The sequence below is a fragment of the Budorcas taxicolor genome, chromosome 13 (genome assembly GCF_023091745.1).
Source record: "Budorcas taxicolor isolate Tak-1 chromosome 13, Takin1.1, whole genome shotgun sequence".
In the NCBI taxonomy this organism is placed as follows: domain Eukaryota; kingdom Metazoa; phylum Chordata; class Mammalia; order Artiodactyla; family Bovidae; genus Budorcas; species Budorcas taxicolor.
In genome coordinates, this window is record NC_068922.1 from 73,473,480 (window position 1) to 73,493,939 (window position 20,460).

The 20,460-nt window shown below is 53.1% G+C and overlaps 1 protein-coding gene and 1 long non-coding RNA gene across 2 annotated transcripts in view; one reads left to right on the plus strand and one right to left on the minus strand.

The window, feature by feature from the left end:
• Positions 1-19,696, minus strand: SDC4 (syndecan 4). Its single transcript, XM_052651008.1, has 5 exons — positions 19,608-19,696; positions 6,833-6,971; positions 5,670-5,716; positions 4,277-4,469; positions 1-315 (listed from the first exon to the last, which is right to left on the minus strand). Exons 1-5 carry the CDS (start codon positions 19,674-19,676, stop codon positions 164-166), a joined length of 600 nt encoding a protein of 199 aa, XP_052506968.1. The 5' UTR covers positions 19,677-19,696; the 3' UTR covers positions 1-163.
• Positions 11,408-20,460, plus strand: part of LOC128058529 (uncharacterized) — an 18,273-nt gene continuing 9,220 nt past the window's right edge. Inside the window, exons 1-2 of the long non-coding RNA XR_008200497.1 lie at positions 11,408-12,077; positions 16,556-16,609. This is a non-coding gene — a long non-coding RNA (uncharacterized LOC128058529). The remainder of the gene's footprint in view (positions 12,078-16,555; positions 16,610-20,460) is intronic.

The window sequence follows — 20,460 nt, forward strand, 5'->3', positions numbered from 1 at the left end:
AACAGTAGAAGGTGATGTCTCTTCTGACACTGAAACTGTAATCGGAGCGGGAGATGCTGATAGATCAGGACTGGGGTGCCCTCCCCCTCCCCGAACAGCCACCCTTCAAAATCCTTCAGCGTCCCTTCCCCCTAAAGTCCAAGTAGGTGCTCCGGGGGAAGCTTCAGGCGTAGAACTCATTGGTGGGGGCTTTTTTGTAGATGGGTTTCTTGCCCAGGTCGTAGCTGCCCTCATCCTTCTTCTTCATGCGGTACACCAGCAGCAGCACGAGGAAGACGGCAAACAGGATGCCCACGACACCGCCCACGACCAGAGCTGGAGGGGAGAGAAGGGGCAGCGAGGTGAGGGCTGGCTGCCCGTCGGGACCTCAGGGCACACGGGCCGCTTCTGCTCGGTCGGTTCTCTGGCCCCCGGACACCCTCACCATCACCCCCAGGGGCATACTCTGCTGATGCCTTACTGAATTTGATTCTCACCACCTCATTCATGAGAACGGAGTCACTGTAAAGCACTAAAAAACCACAGAACCAGAGTGACAGAGGCATCCTTCCAGCCCACATTGCTGGAGTCCAAAGCCAGGTTCTTTCCCAACACGAGGCCAACTCCCCAGCAACAGCTCAGCCCTGAGCCAGGAAGCAGAAAAATCGCAGGCAGTGGAAATCCCCCTTAGACCTACTTACCCCACAGTCCTTAGCACAGGGAGCTCTCTAGTTGACCTTGTGTGCACACATCCCTATGCAGACCCACACTTATACCGATCGGGTGTACACACCCTGTACACACGTGGGTATATGCTACTATACACAGTTACAACATGTGCGTGTGTCCACATGCCTATGTTATAAAGAATTACATATGTGGTTTGGGACTTTCTGGTGGTCCTATGGTTAAGACTCCGTGCCTCCAATGCAAGGGGCACAGGTTTGATCCCTGGTCAGGGGACTAAGATCCCACATGCCACCTGGTGTGGCAAAAGAAAAAAAATTATATACGTGATTTATGTCCGCACATACAAAGCTCAGTGCTTAAGGCTTACATTCTATTCCTGTCTCTGCCACTTACTGGCAATGGGATCTAGATAATCAAGTTCCTTCATCTCTCTCATTGTAAAATGGAAACAATAGTACCTTTCTTATAGGTTTGTCCCTAGGTTGAAATAAATCAATCTCCTTAAGAGAGCTCAGAATAATGCATAGCATATACTCAATATTCATTAATTGTGACTTTTTGTGGTTTGTATCTGTGTCCCTGCCACCCTGAATTGTTCTGGCACAACAGTGGGTGCTCAATAAATGACTCCATTTGGCTCAGAGAGGGGCACGGGCCAAGAGCAGACACGGGTTTCTCACATTGGGTCAATGTATGTTCTCTGTATGACCCCAGGCAGCCTGGAGGGCTCACTCCTGTTTGTTGAGGGGGCAGGGATGTCTCCTAGAATCCTTCCTGTGACAGATTGAGTCCCCTAATTCGGTCTTAGCTTAAGAAGATTAATTTTCCGCCCCTGCACACACTCCAAATCTACGCACAGAATTGGGACGGAGTGGCAGGGGAGCCAAGGAAGGTTCTCTCTCTTGGCTAAAATGACGAAAAAGCAGCAACACAGTGCCCCCAGGAAAAAACAGAGAAAAGACACGGACCATCAGGTATCAACCCCCTTCCCCTTTCTACCGCCTCTCCCTCTGATGTCTGTTCCTTTAGACCCTTGGTCCGTGCTGGGAGGTCCCCAGGAGCTCAAGGCCCAAGGACGGTCTCAGAAGCGACTGTGGTCCCGGGTTCCGATGCCAGGTTCACCATTTGTCTGGTCTTGTGCCTTTGGATAAGAGATAAGGCTTCTTGGAGCCTCATTTTCCTTATTTGTGAGAGTATAGATAACCACACGTGTCAGATTGGGGTGTTGTGGAGACTCAATGAGGGGGCGTGTGAATCATATGGCACATGGCAAACACTTGATAAACTCCCAGGTTCCAGGGTGGTTTTTTTTTTTTTTTGGCTGCACTGTGCAGCTTATAGGATCTTAGATCTCCCTCCAAGGATAGCACTCATGTCCCCTACAGGGGAAGTGCTGAGTCTTAACCACTGGACCACCAGGGAATTCCCCCTGTCCCTCCAGGTACTGTTTAAAAGCTACTGGAATGGAGAATCTCACCCCAGCTATCTCAACAATGTAACTTTTCACATGAAGATCTTGCCCATGTGTCATTCTCCATTGGAAGTATTAAGAGATGCCTGGTTCTCACTTTTTATGTGACCTAAAGCAAGTGGCTTGCTTTCTCTGGGCCTGAGTCTCCCATGTTATAAGCAACAGTTACTTGGACTACATCAGTGGCTTTTACATTTTTCTTTAAAAGCAGTAGAACCATTGTTTGGTGAAAACAAAACCTTATGCGAATCCCACATCAACCAACTAGAAGTGAAACTCTGTGGGTGAAGAAACATGGGCCAGGTTTTACCTCGAAAAGATCTCCAAATAGTTTGAAACTTACAAGACTAAAAGGTCTCCAAAGGCCCTCTAGTTTCCCCACCCCACCCACATCACACAGAAAGTTAAAAGAACACTGACTCAGCGACCTGGAAGCCAGAGTCAGGGCTGAGCTGGGCCTACCGGGCGTTATACCCTGCAAGATGCAGGCAAGATCCTTTATCTGTCCCAGAGGGAGGCAGGACCCAGGGCTCTTTCCTTGCACTTCCAGCCTCCTCAGAGCTGCTGGCCCAGCTGGTTGCCAGGAGACAGAAGTAAGCCAGCCTCGGCCCATGGTGCCCTCCTCTCTAGGCTGGTTCATCCAGACTGGCCCTTGGCCTGTAAAAACCTGGCTGGAGAGGGAGTCCCCTCTGAGAAAGTCCCCAACCCAGTTTTGGAGACCCTCAAAGCTGCCGGGGAAGAAGAGAAAGAGCCAGTTACCACCCCAGCCGAAGGCCCCATAGTCAGGCTAGACAGAGCCATCCCTGAAGCCTCATCCTGGGACACATCTTTCTCCACATTGCACATTAGTCAGGAAGCCTGTGGCTCCCACTTGAGGCCAAACGTGCTCTCTCTAAGTGTTAGTTTCTTAATCTGGCACAGGAAGTTTCCTGCGGGCTACCTACTACTTGCTCTGCCATGCCACATACTATACTATATTATACTATATACCATGGGGCTTCCCTGATAGCTCAGTTGTTAAAGAGTCCGCCTGCAATTCAGGAGACCCCAGTTTGATTCCTGGGTTGGGCAGATCCGCTAGAGAAGGGATAGGCTACCCACTCCAGTATTCCTGGGCTTCCTTTGTGGCTCAACTCGTAAAGAATCTGCTTCCAAAGCAGAAGAATCTGCTTCCAAAGCGGGATTTGATCCCTGGGTGAGGAAGATCCCTTGGAGAAAGGAATGACTACCCACTCCAGTATTCTGGCCTGAGAAACCCCATGAACAGAGACTGGCTGGTTACGGTCCATGGGGTTGCAAAGGGTTGGACACGACTGAAGGACTAACACACACACCATCTACCACTGGGAACCGTGCAAACAAACATTTTACAGTCCGCCAAGTTATTTTAGATTCTATTTTTCACGAAGTTATTACACCAACCCAAGGAAGTAGCACGATGGCCATTTGCTAACATGAAAACTGAGGCTGGAAAGCGTTCTCAGCCAAGGTCACCAGGCTGCCAGGTGACAGCAGGGGGAGGGGAAGCCAGTCCAACTCAAAGGAGCCTCTGGGCTTAAAGGGGAAGTTTTCACGGGAAGTTTAACTTTTAATAATTAACATCCCAGGTGCCAAATCCAGGCTGGGAAAGTGCTTTGTAAATAGAAAAGGATTTACAGCAAGTGAAAGACTCAACATCTATTATTTTTTTAGCCTCTGATATGCAATTCTTGCTCTCGGTCCGCCAAGCTGCACACATAGTCAGAGCCACCTCTAAGGGGAAGGGTCATCCTTCAAGGCCCCAGGACAGCCAGTGGCTGCACGAAGGGGTATCAAATCACCTAACGGGCTAGAGTAGGGGTTCCCAACCCCCGCGCTGGTACTGGTCAGTGGCCTACTAGGAACCCAGCTGCACAGCAGGAGGCGAGCAGCAGGTGAGCAAGCCAAGTTTCATCTGCCCCTATCACTCGCATTAGCATCTGAACCATCGTCACCCCTACCCCATCCCGACGGTGGAGAAACCGTCTTCCATGAAACTGGTGCCTGGTGCCAAAAAGGTCGGGGACCACTGGACCAGAGGCATCCTTGCCTGCAGCACTATCCCTGCCCAAGCCCTCTCCCCTTTCGAGGTATCTTGCGGGAAGCCCAGGACCTTACCTGCCAGTACCTCTGTCCTCTCAAAGATGTTGCCGCCCTGGGCTGTGCTAGACATAGACACCTTGTTGGACACATCCTCGTCCCCATCGAAAGGGGACGACCTCTTGGGGATAACTTCATTCTCCTCCAGTTCCTCGGGTTCGGTGGGTACTCCGCTCCCTGTCTTCTCAGGGATGTGGTTATCTATAGGGACCTGGATGGTGGAAAGGAGGAGAGACCAACACTCAGTGCGGTTTGTAGGGAGGGGGATCCAAGGCATGGGGTAGGGACATTCAGCTGGGCGGGGAATGGTTCTGCCTCTTGCCGGCCAAACCACGTGGTCCCAGAGCAGACATCAGCAACCACCCCTCAACAATCACGCTGTCAAATTCTTACCCTCAACTTTTCTTATGTGTGTTAGTTGTTCAGTTCTGTCTGACTGTTTGCGACTCCATGGACTGCAGCCCACCAGGCTCTTCTGTCCATGGGATTTTCCAGGCAAGAACACTGGAGTGGGTTGCCATTCCCTTTCCCAGGGGATCTTCCCAACCCAGGGATTGAACCTGGGTTTCCTGCACTGCAGGCCGATGCTTTACAATCTGAATCACCAGGGAAGCCCAACTTTTCCAGTAAATCTATCCCCAGTGGGGAATGAATAATGTGACCAAGGGCACAAGGAAGCAGGTATTCTAGAGTAATATCCTGGAGGGTGGTTTTGCAAAACTGTAGGAACAGTTTGCCCTTTAGCGCAGCAGTTTGCCTCTGGGACTCTGTCCTAAGGAGCTAATCAGAGATTTTTGTAAAAGATGCTTGTTATACTGTTGTTGTAAGATGTCAAAAAAAATCATAAACCACTTTTCCACAGGTAAGGGCAACTGGGTGAACTGATTATGAAGGTTATAAAAATGAATAGGAAAAACAGTGAGTTACGTGGGGAAATATTCACGATCACTGTAAGTAAAAAATGCAGTGCATAGAATGGTATGTGTAACTTGATATTCATGTTGGGAAGTACCTAGAAATGCACACAAAAATGAGGCTGGAAGGACTTCCTTGGTGGTCCAGTGGTTATGATTCTGAGCTCCCAATGCAGGCGGCCCCAAGTGTGATCCCTGGTCAGGGAGCTAGATCCCACCTACTGCAACTAAAGATCCCGCATGATCCCAAGTGCCACAACTGGGATCCAGCGCAGTCAAATAAATGAAATAAAAATTAAAAAAGCAAAAGAGGCTGGAAACACATGCAACTGTTTACAGAGGGGAAGGTCTACCCGTGACCCTTAGCTGTGCCTGTCCCAAGAGTTCAGGGGCACAGACAAAAAAGCCTTCTTGCAGAATGAGGTCAGACTCGAACTTATTCTGCTTCTCTCAACAGGTGCTGAGAAAAGGAGAGGCCAAAGTGTGGAGCTACTTACCAAGGGGTGCATCACTTCTGGGAAGATCCGGATGCCCTCTGAGTCATCTGTAAGGTCAGAAAGGCTGTGTGAATGTGAAGTCGGTCACCCCCAGGCCGATGACCCCTATAGCCATGGCTGGTGCGAGTTCTAATTCAAAATTGGCCCCCAAATGCTCAACAGGTGATAAGCATATGTCCAGCAGGTGATCATTCCCACCCCAACCTCAGTCATCTCCTCTGTAAAATGGAGCTCCTGAGACCTGCCTCCCTGGTTCTTTCGTGTGAATGTTGAGCCGGTCACTGGGCAGGCGCTCTGTCACCTCTAAACCCTTGCTCCATATAGATCCCAGGACCAAGAACATCACCCAGGAGGGGTAGGAAATGCAGAATTTCAGGGGCCACTAAATCAAAATCTGGATTTTAACAAGATTCCCAGGGGATTCATTTGAGAAGACTCTAGATTGCAACAGTAAATATCAGAAATTCCAATATGAATGTATCTACTCAGAACATGGTAAGTGCCCAGGGCTTTTAACTCAGTCTAATCTCCTCAACTATTTCTATTCCCATGTTACAGATTAGGACACCAAGGCTCAGAGGTCACAGAGCGGCAGTTTGAACTCAGGATTATGTGACTCCAGAACTCAAACTTCAAATTGTTACACCACCCCACACAGAGGAGGGAGGCTTTTCAGTAGCTCTGTCTGGCCTGTCAGCCAGGGCCAGGAAATGACCAAGAAAGACGGGGACCCTGGCCCTGCCCCAGGAGGCCCCTTCACCGATTCCCAATCCCATCCTTGCAGAAGCAGGGGTTGGTTCTCGGTTCCCACCCACAGCTCTCCCCACCCTGCCCCCAGGCTCCTGAGCGCTCTCTTTGCTTTTCAAAGGAAGGAAAACAGGCCACAGTTCAGTTCTCCTCCCAACGCCCACTCCCACCCAATCCCGTCCAAAGGCGGACAGGTTCGGACTGGTTTTCTACTACAAATGGACTCGGAGCAAGAAACCATTCGCCTGGAAAGGGTCTCAGGGATGGGCTGATCCGGTTACTTTTGTTCACCCCATCTTTTCTTTAACGGGGAGGGGCACAATAGGAAAATTCAAGCCCTAAAGTGGGGTCACCCTTGTAAAAGACAAGTTCTCTGCAGCCTTGAGCCCCAGGCCGGCCCCTTACTCCCGCCGTACCTAGATCTCCAGAGCCAGACAGCTCAAAGTCATTGGATTCCTGCCCGGGCCCCCCGATGTCCTCGTCATCAGGTAAGTCTCCGGAAAAGTATCGGCCTTCCAGGAGGTCTTGAGGGTCGATGACCTCAGTTTCTCGGATCTAGGGTGAGAACAGGAGAAATGTTAACCAGCAGCTCCCCCTGCCAATGCTCTTTAGCAGCCCCCGAGCCCCGCAAGGCAGTGAAGCGAGTGCTCAGGAACGGGAGCTGGGGTGCTGGAAGGGCATCAGGCTAGAGCCTACCTTGCTGTGTGACCTTAGACAAAACCCTTTCCCATTCTGGGCTAATTAAAATAATGAAGGTGGCATCATCAGAATATAAATATGCTAGGTACCCTATACTGAGCACTTGCTATAGGCCAGGACCTGCTCTTAATAACTCTACAGACCAGTCTTCACCTCTGTTTTACAACCGAGGAAACTGGGCCCTGAAGACATTAAGTCATTTTCTTTGGGTGACTCGTGGTAGCAGACGGAGTGAAGACTGACTTCAGAGCCAGCGTTCCCAGTCCACGCTCCGGGGTGCTCTGATGCTGTCACTGCTGATTCACCCATGGCAGGGAGAGGGCTGCTGGCTCTGGTTTTGCCCTGACCCGGACATCTTTCCCAGCTGAGTCAGACCCGGCTGGGACAGGCAGGGCTGGCTCACTCACGTCCCAGGACAGCCTCGGGTCAGGGCGCTGCCCGGAACCTGGTGAGTCAAGTGTACGTGAGCACACTCGTGTCTTCAGCCTTCCAAACATCTCCCACGGGGCCATTCTGCAGCCATGCAGTGTGGAGCCCCATCCCTGCTCTCACGGACTGTCCACTCCAGCTCCCCTAAGTACCCCTCCGCTGCCACGAATGGGGGCCCCAGCCGTCCCCAGCTAGAATCTCAGGTCCACCGCCACTGAGAAGCTTTCACAAGGAAAGCATGAAAGATCCAGGAAGGCAGAGAGCTGCCCCAGGACCTGCAGAACATCAGCCACCCTGCTCCCAAACCTGCAAATTCGACCGGGGAAAACAAAGCTCCTTCCAGAGAGTCAGAATTACTTGGGATTCACACCACCCTCCCAGCTAGCTTCTGGGCTGAGGCTTTGTCTGCCCACAAGAACAGCAGCCTCAGGGCAAAGTTCATTCTTTCACTAATGAACTCAAATATTCTAGTGCCTACCATTTCCCAGGAGACTCAGGGTGTCGAATACAAACCCCTTGCCCCAAACATTCTTCTCCCCCCTCAACCCCCTAACTGCAGGAGGTGTGGAGAGGGGCGGGGTCTGCTCAGAACCGAGGAACACCAGCTGGAGGCCAGGGAGGTCCTGCCCTCCCATTTCGCAGAAAGGGAAAGAATCTAAGCCCTCCTACAGTGACTTGCCTAAGGTCACACGGTGAGTCAGCTACACACTCAGAAAAGAGGCCAGGCTCTGTTTCTGACTGCCCCACACTGTCCTCCACCCAGCAGAGACCTGCCAGGGACACAGAGTGGGCCTGGAAAGGCACATCCGTCCCTAAGACAAGGTTACCCTCTGTGGGAGAGGCCCAGGCTTCCGGGGAGAGGTGGGTGGAAGCAGACTTTTGGGTCTCCTTCCACCCTGTCTGTCTGTCTGTCTGTGTGGGGCAGCTGGATTCCCAGGAGGGAGGTCAGGCTGGGAGCGAGATTTCTCCCCTCCCGCCACGGAAGGGAGAATCTCCGCTGAACGCCTGGTACACATGGGGGTGGGGAGCGAGAAGGGGTTAAGCCCTGGTGAGGGATGACTTCATGACTCGGGAATCAGGAGCTGGGGAGCTGCTGGCGCTGGAATTCCAGCCCCCACACAGCCCCGTGCCTGTGGCTTTAGTTTGGCAGCTCCAGAAGATGGCTCCACTGTGGTTGCGCAAGCTGCCTGCACCTAGGGCGGGGTCCCTGTGCTCCCATCCGCATCTCCTGCTGCAAATTCCCCCGGGGGAGGTGGTAAGGGTGGGGGGCAGAATCGGAAACATCAGGATCTAGGCAGCTTACCAAACTAAGCACTTAGCTTGAAGTAGGTCCTCCTCATAGCTCTTATTTGCTAAAACACTGGGGAGGGAGGGGGTTGGGGGGATGCTCAGAAAATTGAAGTAACTCGCTCAAGATCACCCAGGCAGAAAGTGGCCACTCTGGACCGGAACCCAGGCATAGGTCACCCGAGCCTTTAGCCACATACAGATCAACACACCCATAAACACACGGGCACACAGAGTGTCCGCCTACCTCGGCCAGGATGGAGCCTTGTCAAATGGCGGTCAAACTCAGCCCAGGAAGTAAAGAAGGCAGTTTGGCCACTTGCATATGGAGCCTGGAGACCAGTCAGAGCTCCAAGTACTCAAGACAGGGGCTGGAGTTTCGACACTGGGCTGTTTCAGGCTGGGCCCTTCCCCTACCTCCCCATCCCCAAGAGCCATGGCTGTTTATTTATGGATCCTGCCTTTCTCTTAGTGGGTGAAAGTACTGAGGAGTGTTTCGAAACCACCCCTGGGATTAGCACGTTGATTCGCTGTGATTGGTAGTGGCTCTCTCTGTTTTACATCAGGAAGTGAAGACCAAGTCAGAACAAAACTCGGACTGAAACCTAGATCGATTCCCAGTTCAGCCACCTTGGGGGTCACCGGGTCATCCCTAACTCTTCATTATTTTAAATCTATTTTTTAATTGTGGGAAAATTGCTTTACAATGTTGTGCTGGTTTCTGCCATCCAACAATGCGAATCAGCCATAATTATACATATATCTTCTCCCTCTGAGTCTCCCTACTCTCCCCAGTTACAACCCTTCATTTTTATACCAGGTTCCTGGAGAGCATAAATGACTTGAATTAAGGTCACGCCAAGAATGGTTCAGATCCTGTCAGATCTAGTCACACAAGGATTAGATCCCATTGGGTACCCATCCTGGTTCTAAAAGCACAGGGCTTGGGACCTCCCTGGTGGTCCAATGCTTCCACTGCAGGGGGCACCGGTTTGATCCTTGGTCAGGAAGAAAGATCCTGCATGCCTCATGGCTCGCTAATAAATAAAATCAATCCTTCTCCAACTCCAGAAGTGGTCCTGCCCTGCCCAAGACCCCTGACAAGAGAGAAATGCCCAAGAGCGCAGGAGCCCTAAGACTACACCAGCAAGGTGAAACCATGCTCCCTGGGATTGTGAGCAAGCGTCCCTTTACGTGTGTGTGTGTGTGTGTGTGTGTGTGTGTGGAGGCTATGTGCCAACAGCCCTCCCTTCCTCCACCCTCTTTTCAGACTGGGCCCATTCAGTCTGGGGTGACTTTGAACAACCAGGCCACCCAGCCGATAGGCCCCACCCTGACCAGAAAGGGACCCCACCCTGCTCTTGGCTCACCCCATCGTTACCTGGGGAGCGGGTGTCCACACGTGTGTGCACGCACAGGCACCCTCTCTGGGCCCTCAGGGCTCTCTGTATCTTTGTCTTACTCGTGCACACACAACAGCAATTAAGAACTGAATAAGCAGACCCTGGTGGGCACCTGGATGCTTCTGTAGACCCTCCATAGAAAAGAAGAAGGGTAGGGATTTCCCCGGTGGTCCAGTGGCTAAGACTCCGCGCTCCCAGTGCAGGGGGCTCAGGTTCAACCCCTGGTCAGGGAACCTTATGTCACAACTCAGAGTTGGTATGCCACAACTAAAGATCCTGCAGGACACAGCAAAGATTGAAGATCCCACATGCCACAACTAAGAGCGGATGCAAACAAATAAACAATCAAAAAAAGGGTAGGTGTATTTTGTGCTATTGAGACTAACGCCTACCAACAGAAGGTAGCTGAGGCCCTAGCCCAACCATCTCATTTTATTACCCAGCAAACAGATGAAAAGATAAGCGCCCTTGCCAAGGTCACAGAAGCAGAACTGGACTTAGAACCTGGGTCTCTTAAAAAAACAACATTAGAAGAACCTAGGTCTCTGGGCTCCTAGGCTAGACTTGTCTTCCTTTCCCACTTCTAGGTCTTCTCTAGAAGTCCTACTCATAGACACACAACAAAAATCAACATCTGAACAAGCAGGCCCCGGTGGGCACCTGGGCTTGGGGCTGGATCCTTTCCGGTAGAGGTTTCAGGGCATGGCAAACCACTCCAGTATTCTTGCCTGGAGAATCCCACGGACAGAAGAGCCTGGTGGGCTATAGTCCATGGGGTCGCAAAGAGTCCAACACAACTGAAGTGAGTGATCACGCACGAAGAGGTCTCAACAAATCCATGGGCAGCTGCGGCCACTCCAGCTGTAACCCCCATCCAGTCCTGAGGTGATGGGCATGAAGCTAGGAAAGTCACCAACCCTACTGCAAAGTCTTACAGCTTCAGTCCCCTGGGAGAAGCATGGGGGCTGGGGTCCTAACACGCTGGGCACCACGCTGGGTTTCCTCCGTCCGAGCTCATTTGATTGGCACAACAGCCTGGCGAGGTGCTCTACCCATGTGGCCAGAAAGTGACTTTCCCTTGAGTCACTTGTGTGAAGTCACTCAGCTAGGAAGCAACAGACCTGTGATTCAAACAGATCTTTCTCGAGACTGAGTCTTCGCCAGAGCCAGACTTCTCACTGCACCCACGCTACCCCCTCTCCACCCCATCGCCACCATCCACAGCACCCGCTGCCAGGCCAGGGCTCCAGGGCACCCCTTCCCTTGGCCAGGGAGTCAACAGAGGTAAAAGTGATATTGCTCAAACAAAAGCAGAGAAACTTTGGCTGGGGCACTGGGGAGAAGTTCAGGGTCAGAGCTTGCTTAACTGTGAACTGGTGGGAGGCAAAGAGAGGGAAGTCTCCCCCTGCCTGTCTCTTCCCCAGGGGAGGAAGTGACCCCCAGGGGACAGGGACATGCTTCTTCTGGGGCGGGGGGTGAGATGAGGACAACTGGGCAAGTTAAATTCTGGAAGAAGTAGGAATGCTGAGGACCCTGGGCATTAACTGCTGAACGCAGCAGAGGGGTCCTGGCAGGAGATCCCCAGAAGGGGTCACTGATAAGGCATGGCAGTCCTCCCCCACCCTCCTTCAGAACGGTTAGATGTCCCCCGGAATAAGCAAAACCTGGCTGCCTCAATTTGGACTCAGCATCCTGGCAGAAATGGGAAGATCTAGCACCAGCCTGGGGACCTGTAAAAGCATCTCCAACAGCAACCACAGCCTTGCTGCTCCCTCACGATACAAGCCTGGGCGTTTATTTCACATCACGAAGCCTCAGTTTCCTCTCTTTGTCACCAAGGCTAGTAAGTACCACCTTGCGGGAGGATGAGATGAAGTGAAATGCATTAGGGGTATGCAAGGGACACAGCACATGGCCCGGTACACAGCAGGTGCTCAATGAGTAGCAGCTATTATTAACCCCCATCTGCCTTCCTTCCAGCTGAGGGGATTAGTGCTCAAAGGGTCAGAGACTTGAGAAAAGTAGTTGCATTGCTAGAAAGAGGGTGGTGGGTGGACGGGGAGGTGCTTTGCAAACTGAAGGGACATGCCCTATAAAACGTTATTTCTTGTGCTTCTGAGACCAGAGACTTATCAACAGCCAATCAGGCCCCTTGAGAATGTGGAAGAGAGAAAGGTCCAGAGATGAGCAGAGATCTGCGCAAGCTCCCACAGCTTAGAGCACCTGTTCTAAGCAGAGAGAGGGAGAGGAGAAACCACTGTACTTTTCCAAAAGAGAAAATGGCAGTGACATAGAGACGCTTGAAACTCAGCTGAGCCCCCGAGTCCCCAGAGTATTTCCCGACCTGCCTAAGTATCTAGCAGACCAGAAGATAACCACCCACCACCAATACAGGATCTGGTGTGATAGTCCAGGAAGGGTTAAGCCAGGTCTGGGGATAGGAGTGGGGGTGGGGCGGGGTTCGAATGTCCGCCCTGCCCACTCCAAGGTCAGGTTACTCCAAACACAATCACTCAGGAGAGAAGCCAGGCCTGGCACTGCCAGTGGCTTTTTCACCAATCCCCCCTCCCCCACCCAGGGCAGCCCATTCCCAGAGCCAGGGCTCCAGGACAGAGGGACGCCAGCTGCTGGTGGGAAGGGTAAGGGTCAGGGAAGCTTCTAGAGCCTCTGGATATCTCCCTGCTAGAGGCTGACGCCGTGGCATCCTTGTCACTAACAGCCTGATGGTCTTGGGAGATTCCTTCTCGGGGCCTCGGTTTCCCCGCCTATACAAGACGGTTCTCAAACAGACAAGCCTTCCTCTGTCTGCAGGCCTGGTAACCAAGCTGGGCACTGTTCCGATTACCGATGGAGACAGAAGGGGAGGGGGCTGGCTCCCTCAGGGGCCGAAGAGACAGAGGTGCATTGAGGCCGGGCTTGTAATCTAGCAGCGGATCCCAGGTCCCCGCTGGATCTGAGGGCGGCCCCGTAAACAAGCCTCCCGTGTTCTCTAGAGCCAAGCTGATATCTCCTTTCTCGGCCAATTAGGTCCGCCCTGGGTGCTGGCTTCCTGCCCCTTCCCAGCCTCCCCACCGCCTCTCAGGGAAGCCACTGCTCCCGATCGGGTCAGCCTGTCCCACAGACATCTCCTGGCCAGGCTTCCCCAGGGCCAGGAGTGTCCCAGCCGTTGGTCACCCCTGCCCCCACGCCCCGAGGTGGAGTAGTACAGCCAGTCCCCACAGGCCGGGCCCCACCGAGTCACTCTTTCCACACATACCAGCCGGTCCCTGCCTCCCCTTTCCATTACCCCAGGTGTCACCTGACTAGCAGCCCCTGCCACTGTGCCAGACAAAACTGGGGCAGCCTAGCTCGGGGCCCAAAGGAGGGGGAAGGGAGGTGCAAAGTAAGGCAGTGGGGAGGGGGCGCTGACTCCCAGGGCCTGACCCGGGGCGGGCCCACAGAAGGCTGAAGCTCCAAAGAGCTGATCAGATCGCAGAGTGATCTCCTGGGGACGCCTGGAGCCCTAGGAGAGGGAGGAAAAGTTCTGAACCCTAAGAACCACAACCACTGGTTCTTATTTTTCAACCTGCACCCAGACACCGCCTCCCCAAGCTACCCAGGTTAAGAACCCTTGTCTAGCCGCTAATAATAAACTAAACTTAAGCCAGACCTTTACACAGAAGGTTGCCAAACGCCAGTGATGGCCCGGGAGTGACACACGTGTTTTCTAGAGGACGCTGGGGCTCACACTGGCCCAGTGACTTATTAACTAACTTGTGTGTCCTGGGCTGAGCCGCAGAGCTGGGTTTCTCTGTGAAACATACCCATTTTCCAGTCATCTTGCCTCCCGGGGACAGGGCCTAGAGGGGATGCGCCCAAAGGTCACCCATGAGTTAATAACAAACCCGCCCAAGAAGTCAGGTTTATTGAACTCAGGGTTAAATTAGGCTCCAACTGTTGACACATGCCTTCCCAAGCTCCCTAGGCATCAGGAGGTGAAAACATCTGAAAACTGGCTTCCCAGAACACTGTATCTTTTCTATCCACCATCAAACCCCCTCCGCCGCCAAACACTAGGGGTTTTTTTTGCAATTCCCTTGGCCTCCGGACTGGAAACAACTCCGGCCCCCCTCTTAACAGGACAAGGCTCCGCCAGGACTGAGCACGTCCCAAGAGGTTCCCAGCCCCCTGTCCCTTCTCCCTCCTGGCTGAAAATTGCTTAACAGGGGGGTTCCCACTGATCCCTGCAAGAGGGGTGGGGCAGTCAGGAGCGGGTTCTTGTTTAAATATCAACCCATCCAGTAATTAGCAAACAGCCCACTTCTAAGACAAACAAATAGATTTGGGCTCCATCAGCCAGCCCCACCCTAGACTCCTCCCCACCCACCTTGCAGCTGTTGGGGGGAGGGGAGAGAGCTTTCCAAGGGGCCTCTGGGGGTCGGATCTTCAAAAGGAAAGGACCATCTGGCATCAAGGTGGCCTGGGCAAAGCTGGGAACCGTCGCTAAGAACGCCGCCTCCCGTTTACCAGGCCAGATTCTAAGAGCTTCAGTTGCAGCCGTGTTATCTCCAATAAGGCTCTCTACAATCCCATTCTTCAGACCAGATAGCTGAGGTCCCAAGCCATGGAGCTAGTAAGAGGGGGCCTTCACAGCTCTGGAGTCAGGTCTACTTAACTCCAAATCAAGTGTTCCAAAGTCCTCGGGCCAACAGCCAATCCCAAGAAGAGGGCGTCAGAGAATCCTGGGGTCAAGTCTGGAGTATACTTTGCTCCATAAACTCAGACCAATGGCAACCTCAGTTTTGCTTTAAGGCTGGGGGGCAGAGCACTACACTCTCTGCAGAGGTCTATACTCTCTGCAGAGGTCTCTCTCTCTATATATATTAAGTAATTCAAAAAAATTTGACATACAGTTGATTTACAATGTATTAATTTCTTCTGTACAGAAAACTGATTCAGTTAAACATGTATATACAATATTTTTAATATTCTTTTCCATTATGATTTATCACTGGATGTTGAACATAGTTCCCTGTGCTATGCAGGAGGCTCTTATCGGTCATCCATTCTATGTGTGATAGTTTGCACCTGCTAACCCCAAATCCCCAATCCATCCCTTCCCCCTCTCCCTCTTCCCACCTTGGCAACCACAAGTCTTGCACAGGACAATTTGGAGAACTGGCTAAACTCTACCCTGTCAAAGTCCACAGCTGGGCAAGGCCCTGTGAGGGTCTGTGGCCTAGAGCCTGTATTTTCTGTATGTCTCTTCAAGGCCCTGGACACTGGCTTGACTATTCTTAACAGCCCCTAAAGTGGGTGCCAATTCCAACATCCCCAGGAGGCTGAAAGGAAATGGGGGTGACTCAGGCAGGCCAGCTACGGCTCTCCTCCAGTGACTCACAGAGCCCTGTCCAGCCCCTTCCCCCAATTTTAAGTAGTCACTTGAAAATCACACCCACCAGTCTGGGAGGCCTAGGAGAGCTAGGAGCCAACTCCTCCCTAGAAGGAACTGGGGCGCGAAGCCCAGCCTGGCTCCCCCAGTCCCTCATTCAGGCCGGCTCAGCACTCCAAGTCCTTGGAAAAGCCTTCTGTTTCCAGGAGCTGGAGATGGCAGGAGCTGAATGTCTCCACTACCCACCTCCCCAACGTCGCTTCTCCCATAGGCTCTTTACCAAGGAGGCTGAGAAAGCGTTCCCTGTTCCCCACCAGAAAGAACCTACAAGAGGGTTTTGGTCCAACCTCCTCCTTCCAGAGTTGGAGACACTGAGACCCAGAGGGCATGGGTGCTCAAGGTCAACTAGTGATTCAGAAGGAGGGATCCAAGGCATCTGCCTTCAAAGCCAGCCAACTTCCTCATGTGTAATGTTCTCTGAGGACCTGCAAATCAGACAGCCTGTGTGACCTGTCAGACCTGGTTCAGACCTTGGCAGGCCCCTCCATTCCTCTAAGCATCACTTTCCTGTAAAAGTGAAGCTAATGATACCTACCTCATAGTATCACGGGGAGGCATCCGTATCAGTAATAAACAACCTCAGTGCGCCTTTTAGCATGAAGTTACAAGAACACATTTATTTGTTCATTCATACAGACATTTCCGGGCCAGGTATTTCACTGAAAATCCACAGAGCAGAGTTCCTGTGTGCGTGGGTGGAAGCAGGGTAGGGGATGAGGGCTCAGAATTTGATGGAAGATGTTAATGCTCCTTGTGAACCATAAGCCTCTTCAAGGGAGTGAATGCCTCTTTATGGTTCCCACTGCCCTTTCAAAGAATAGGTACTTAATTATTCATAGACTATCCAAGCTGGAAAGGGCTGTCTATTCAGTTCAAATTCCATTTTACAGATGGGGGATGTCAACCCAGAGAGAGATAAGACACCCAATCTCACACCCTCCAAGGTAAGGCTCAAATATTTTCCTATCATAGCTCTCTGAGCTTCTAAGAATTCCAAAAGGCTCTCCCTGGCCACTTAAGGGTCCTAGACACCCCTGGGCTTCCGTTCCTACCCCCACTTCTGTGCAATCAAGGAGAAACCTCTCAAGAAGACCAGAAAGGTCTCTTAGCTGAAGTACAAGGGGTAGGTGGGGGGCACTTCCAGAACTGACTGGGCCAGGTGCCATGTCTATGCCCCTGGGCAGCAACACTGCTGGAGGGGGCGGGTGGTGGGGGTCGCGTGGCGGCTCCCAAAACAAGGCTGTCTTTAATTGGCCAAGGAGGGAGTGGCAGGAAGGTAGATCAGGGGAATGCTTCCAGCTGGACAGGAAGAACTGGTTTAGGCCCGCAAGCCCCGCCAAACACAGAAGAGGCCGTGGCTCGGGCTGGGTTCCCTTCCCAAAACCTGCGGCACCAAGGGGGACATGGTGGGTGGCAGGGAGCAGATCCCAAATTTGCAAAGTGGTCCCAACGGCACTATTGGAGGGGGACGACAGGACAGAGATTCTGATGGCCTGGGAGCTCTCTGCTACCCAAAGATGGTACCACTTTACCACTTGTAAAGTGGGCATAATATAATCCCCACATGCTAGGCCTTTTATGAGACTAAAATGCACCAGGACTTGGTCTATGGAGAGCACTCCATAAATGACCGCTGTTATCAGCCCCACCCTTCTCCCTGGGCCTCAGTTTTCCCTGCAAAAAAAGGAAAGGGCTGACCACCAGATCATCTCTGTGGTCTAATCCAACCGTGACTAGGTCTGATTTTTCCATCTACAGCCCTGGGAGGAAAGGGACTGAGAGGGGAGATAAAAGGGGAAGCCCTGTGACCCAGTTCGAGGTGGAAGACCTTGTAACATTAGCCAGGAGGGGAGTGCTGAGGTCAGGGTGGGAGAGACGGACGCCTCCCTCAGGAAGCAGCTGCCCAGGGCTCACTTCTCCTGCAGCTCAGGGGTCACCACCTGCCCTCCCCCAAACCACATCCTTCTGACCGCCCCCAGGGCACAGCTGCCTGCCTCTCAGGGCACAGCTGCCTGCCTCTCAGGGCACAGCTGCCTGCCTCTCTCGCCACACCCCCCCAACCCCACCGCCTGCAGGCCTGGCAACCCCTGAGCCAAGACTGACATGTGACTGTCCATGCAGTGACCTTTCAACCTCCAGGGTCTTTTACCTTTTCCCCAGTCCGCCCAGGCTGGTGGGATGCACCACGCTGTTCCTTCAGAAACCTCCACCACTGTGACACCAATACATCCTTCAGGGCCTAGTTTTAGAGCGCTGCATGGGGGAGCAGCAGGCTTGGGTTCGAGTCCTGACTCAGCCACTCATCTTTTGACAAGCTTGCCCCTCTTAGTTTGGGGAGGTCATCACCTTACTTGGGGCCTCGGTTTCTTTCTTCCTCTGAATTCTTGGTGGCTGGCCAGCCCCAAATCTTTATCTTCTCTTTATCTATTCTAAACTAGTTTTTAGGATGGCACACAACTGCAGCCACGGAGAGTAGCATCAGACTACGCATCAAGATAGGAGCAAAAGATTTAAAAAGGGACGTGGAGGCCTGGCCGCCTAATTTGCATCTGACTCAGCCCCTTATCAGCTGTGTGACCTTGGGCAGGTTGGTTAACCACTCTAGCCTCAGGACCAGTTTAAAACAGTAAACGCAAGGGCTGAGCTAAACTAGTTGATAGAGCCATTACAACAGCTATCAGAAAGCTATTAGAACAGTTCCATAAGCACTGAGTCTTGCTGTCATCACTCAGGGCTGCAACTGTTATCTGGGGAGTGGCGAAGAAGGGGGTCCTGGGGAGGGGAGGTGGGGTATAGCTCAGGGTCTCAAATGAAGCCTGCCAGGCAGAAAGGACTTATTCTAAGTCATCCCAGAGACATGGGAGCCCCACTGAGAGCTGATATTAAGATTAAATGCCACTTGTTCTTCCCAAAACGGAGGTTTAAGGGTATCAAAGAGGCCAGGCTTGCTGGGGGGCAGGGTCAGAGAGCCTCTCAGAAATTTCTGTGGCCCAGTTTCCCAGAGGAGGTGGCCTCCCTCCTTGCCAACTGACTGCTGGGATGAATGGAGCTTCTGGTGGGCCCAGGGCTTTGGACACTATGACAGGGACCTCTAAGTGGGGAGACCAGTAAAGGACCAGTAAGGAGGTTATTCAGGGCTCACAGAGACCTTCTCTTCCCCCAGTCCCCCTTCACCCCACCCAAAGGTGAGTGCTTTGGGTTTCCCCAGCGGTCAGATCGGTGGAAATAAACGCTCTTCTGGCAGAAAGCAGAGGCTCAACTCCTGGCGCAGTTCTCAGCCTACACAGTCCCTCCAGTCTGCCCCGGAAAGATCAGAGTCCTAACTTTGTACCGACCCTTTAGAAGCACTGCTCACTTCCCATCCCAGTCCCCCAGATGCTTTGGGACTCAGAAGAGGGCAGGGCCTTGCCCAAAGTCAGGCCAGTGGCAGGGCTGCGGCCAAACCTGACGGTAGGGCTCAGTCCTCTACGCCGGTGCGTGAAACAAGGCCCCTCAGAACCCTGCACCCCTCCCCCTTCCGAGTACACGCAACCCCCCTTCATGTCGAGGCCATCTCGGATTCTGGAGGGCGCGGAGGGGGGTCAGGGCGCGAGCCTGCCCTGGGATCACCGGGGAAGGGGCGAGAGGGTGAGGGGAGGCGAGGTGACACCAGCTTAGTCACGTCCGAGCCTGGAGCCCGCGCCGGGGCTGAGGCCAGGGTGAGGCGAGAAGCGCAACAGGCTGGGGGCGCACCGTGCGCGGAGGGGTCACCCCGCTCCCCCGCCCCGGAGCCTCCCTGGGATCCCAGGGCAAAGTTTCCAACAAAGTTTCCCTGGTGTAGCTGGGGACGGCACACTCCCCCGATTGCCCGCCCCTGGACCCCACCGTAGGATCCCAGAACAAAGACGATACCGGTCCGCCCCCCCGCCCTCCGGCCCCGCTCGGGGATCTCCCAGCACCTACCGACTCGGCGGCGGCGGCGGGGACGCCCACGAGGAGCAGCAGCAGCGCGAGCAGGCGGGCGGGGGCCATCGTACCACGGTCCGCAGAGGGCGCGCAGGCGGGTGGCCAGGGCTGGCGCGCGTCCCTTCTTATAGGCGGTGATCGGCCCCGCCCCCGGCCCCGCCCCGGCCCGCCCCCGCTGCCCGCACCCCGCCCGGAATTCCCCCGCGAAAGCTGAGCCTCCGGGGTGCTGCTCCTACCCGCCCCGTTGGAAACCCGAGGGACCGGCCCCGTGGGCGCGGGCCTCTCAGTCCATCCAGTCTCTGGCCTCCAGCAGCCCCGATCCCCGATCCCCAGCTAGGCAGGTGACCCGAGAGTGCTGTGCATAAACCCATTTTACAGTTAGGGAAACTGAGGCCCATAGACCGGAAGGACTTGCCCAGGGCCGTGAATTTAGATCAGCGCCCTTCCAGATGGGTACACTCCCCTCCGAGAACGGGCAACAATCGCCGGCTGTTTTCAGACTGGCGTCAGCAGGCACTTTTCTGTAAAAAGCTAAATGTTTTAGGCCCGGATCATCTCTGTCACAATTACTCAAAACTCTAGCTTTGCAGCACAAAGGCAACCTTAAATACTTAAAGGAAAGAGAGTGGCTGTGTCCTGATTAAACTGGACTCTGAAATTTGAATTTCATATAATTTTCAGGTGTCCTGAGATAGGATTCTTTTGATTTTCTTCTTTCCCAACCATTTAAATTATGTAAAAGCATTCTTAAAAAAAAATAAAAGGTTCATTTTTATTTATTTATTTGCACATGATGGGTCTTGGTTGCAGCTCACAGGATCTTTAGTTGTGGCAAGCAAACTCTTGCCTG

Bases quoted from the DNA above. Each gene is read 5' to 3' on its own strand.
- SDC4 (XM_052651008.1), bottom strand. From the start codon at position 19,676: ATGGCCCCCGCCCGCCTGCTCGCGCTGCTGCTGCTCCTCGTGGGCGTC. The intron at 5,717-6,832 runs GTACGGCGGGAG...CTGACCTTACAG, and splicing joins GTCTGGCTCTGGAGATCTAG to ATGACTCAGAGGGCATCCGG. The intron at 316-4,276 runs GTAAGGTCCTGG...TCTCCCCTCCAG, and splicing joins GAGGACAGAGGTACTGGCAG to CTCTGGTCGTGGGCGGTGTC.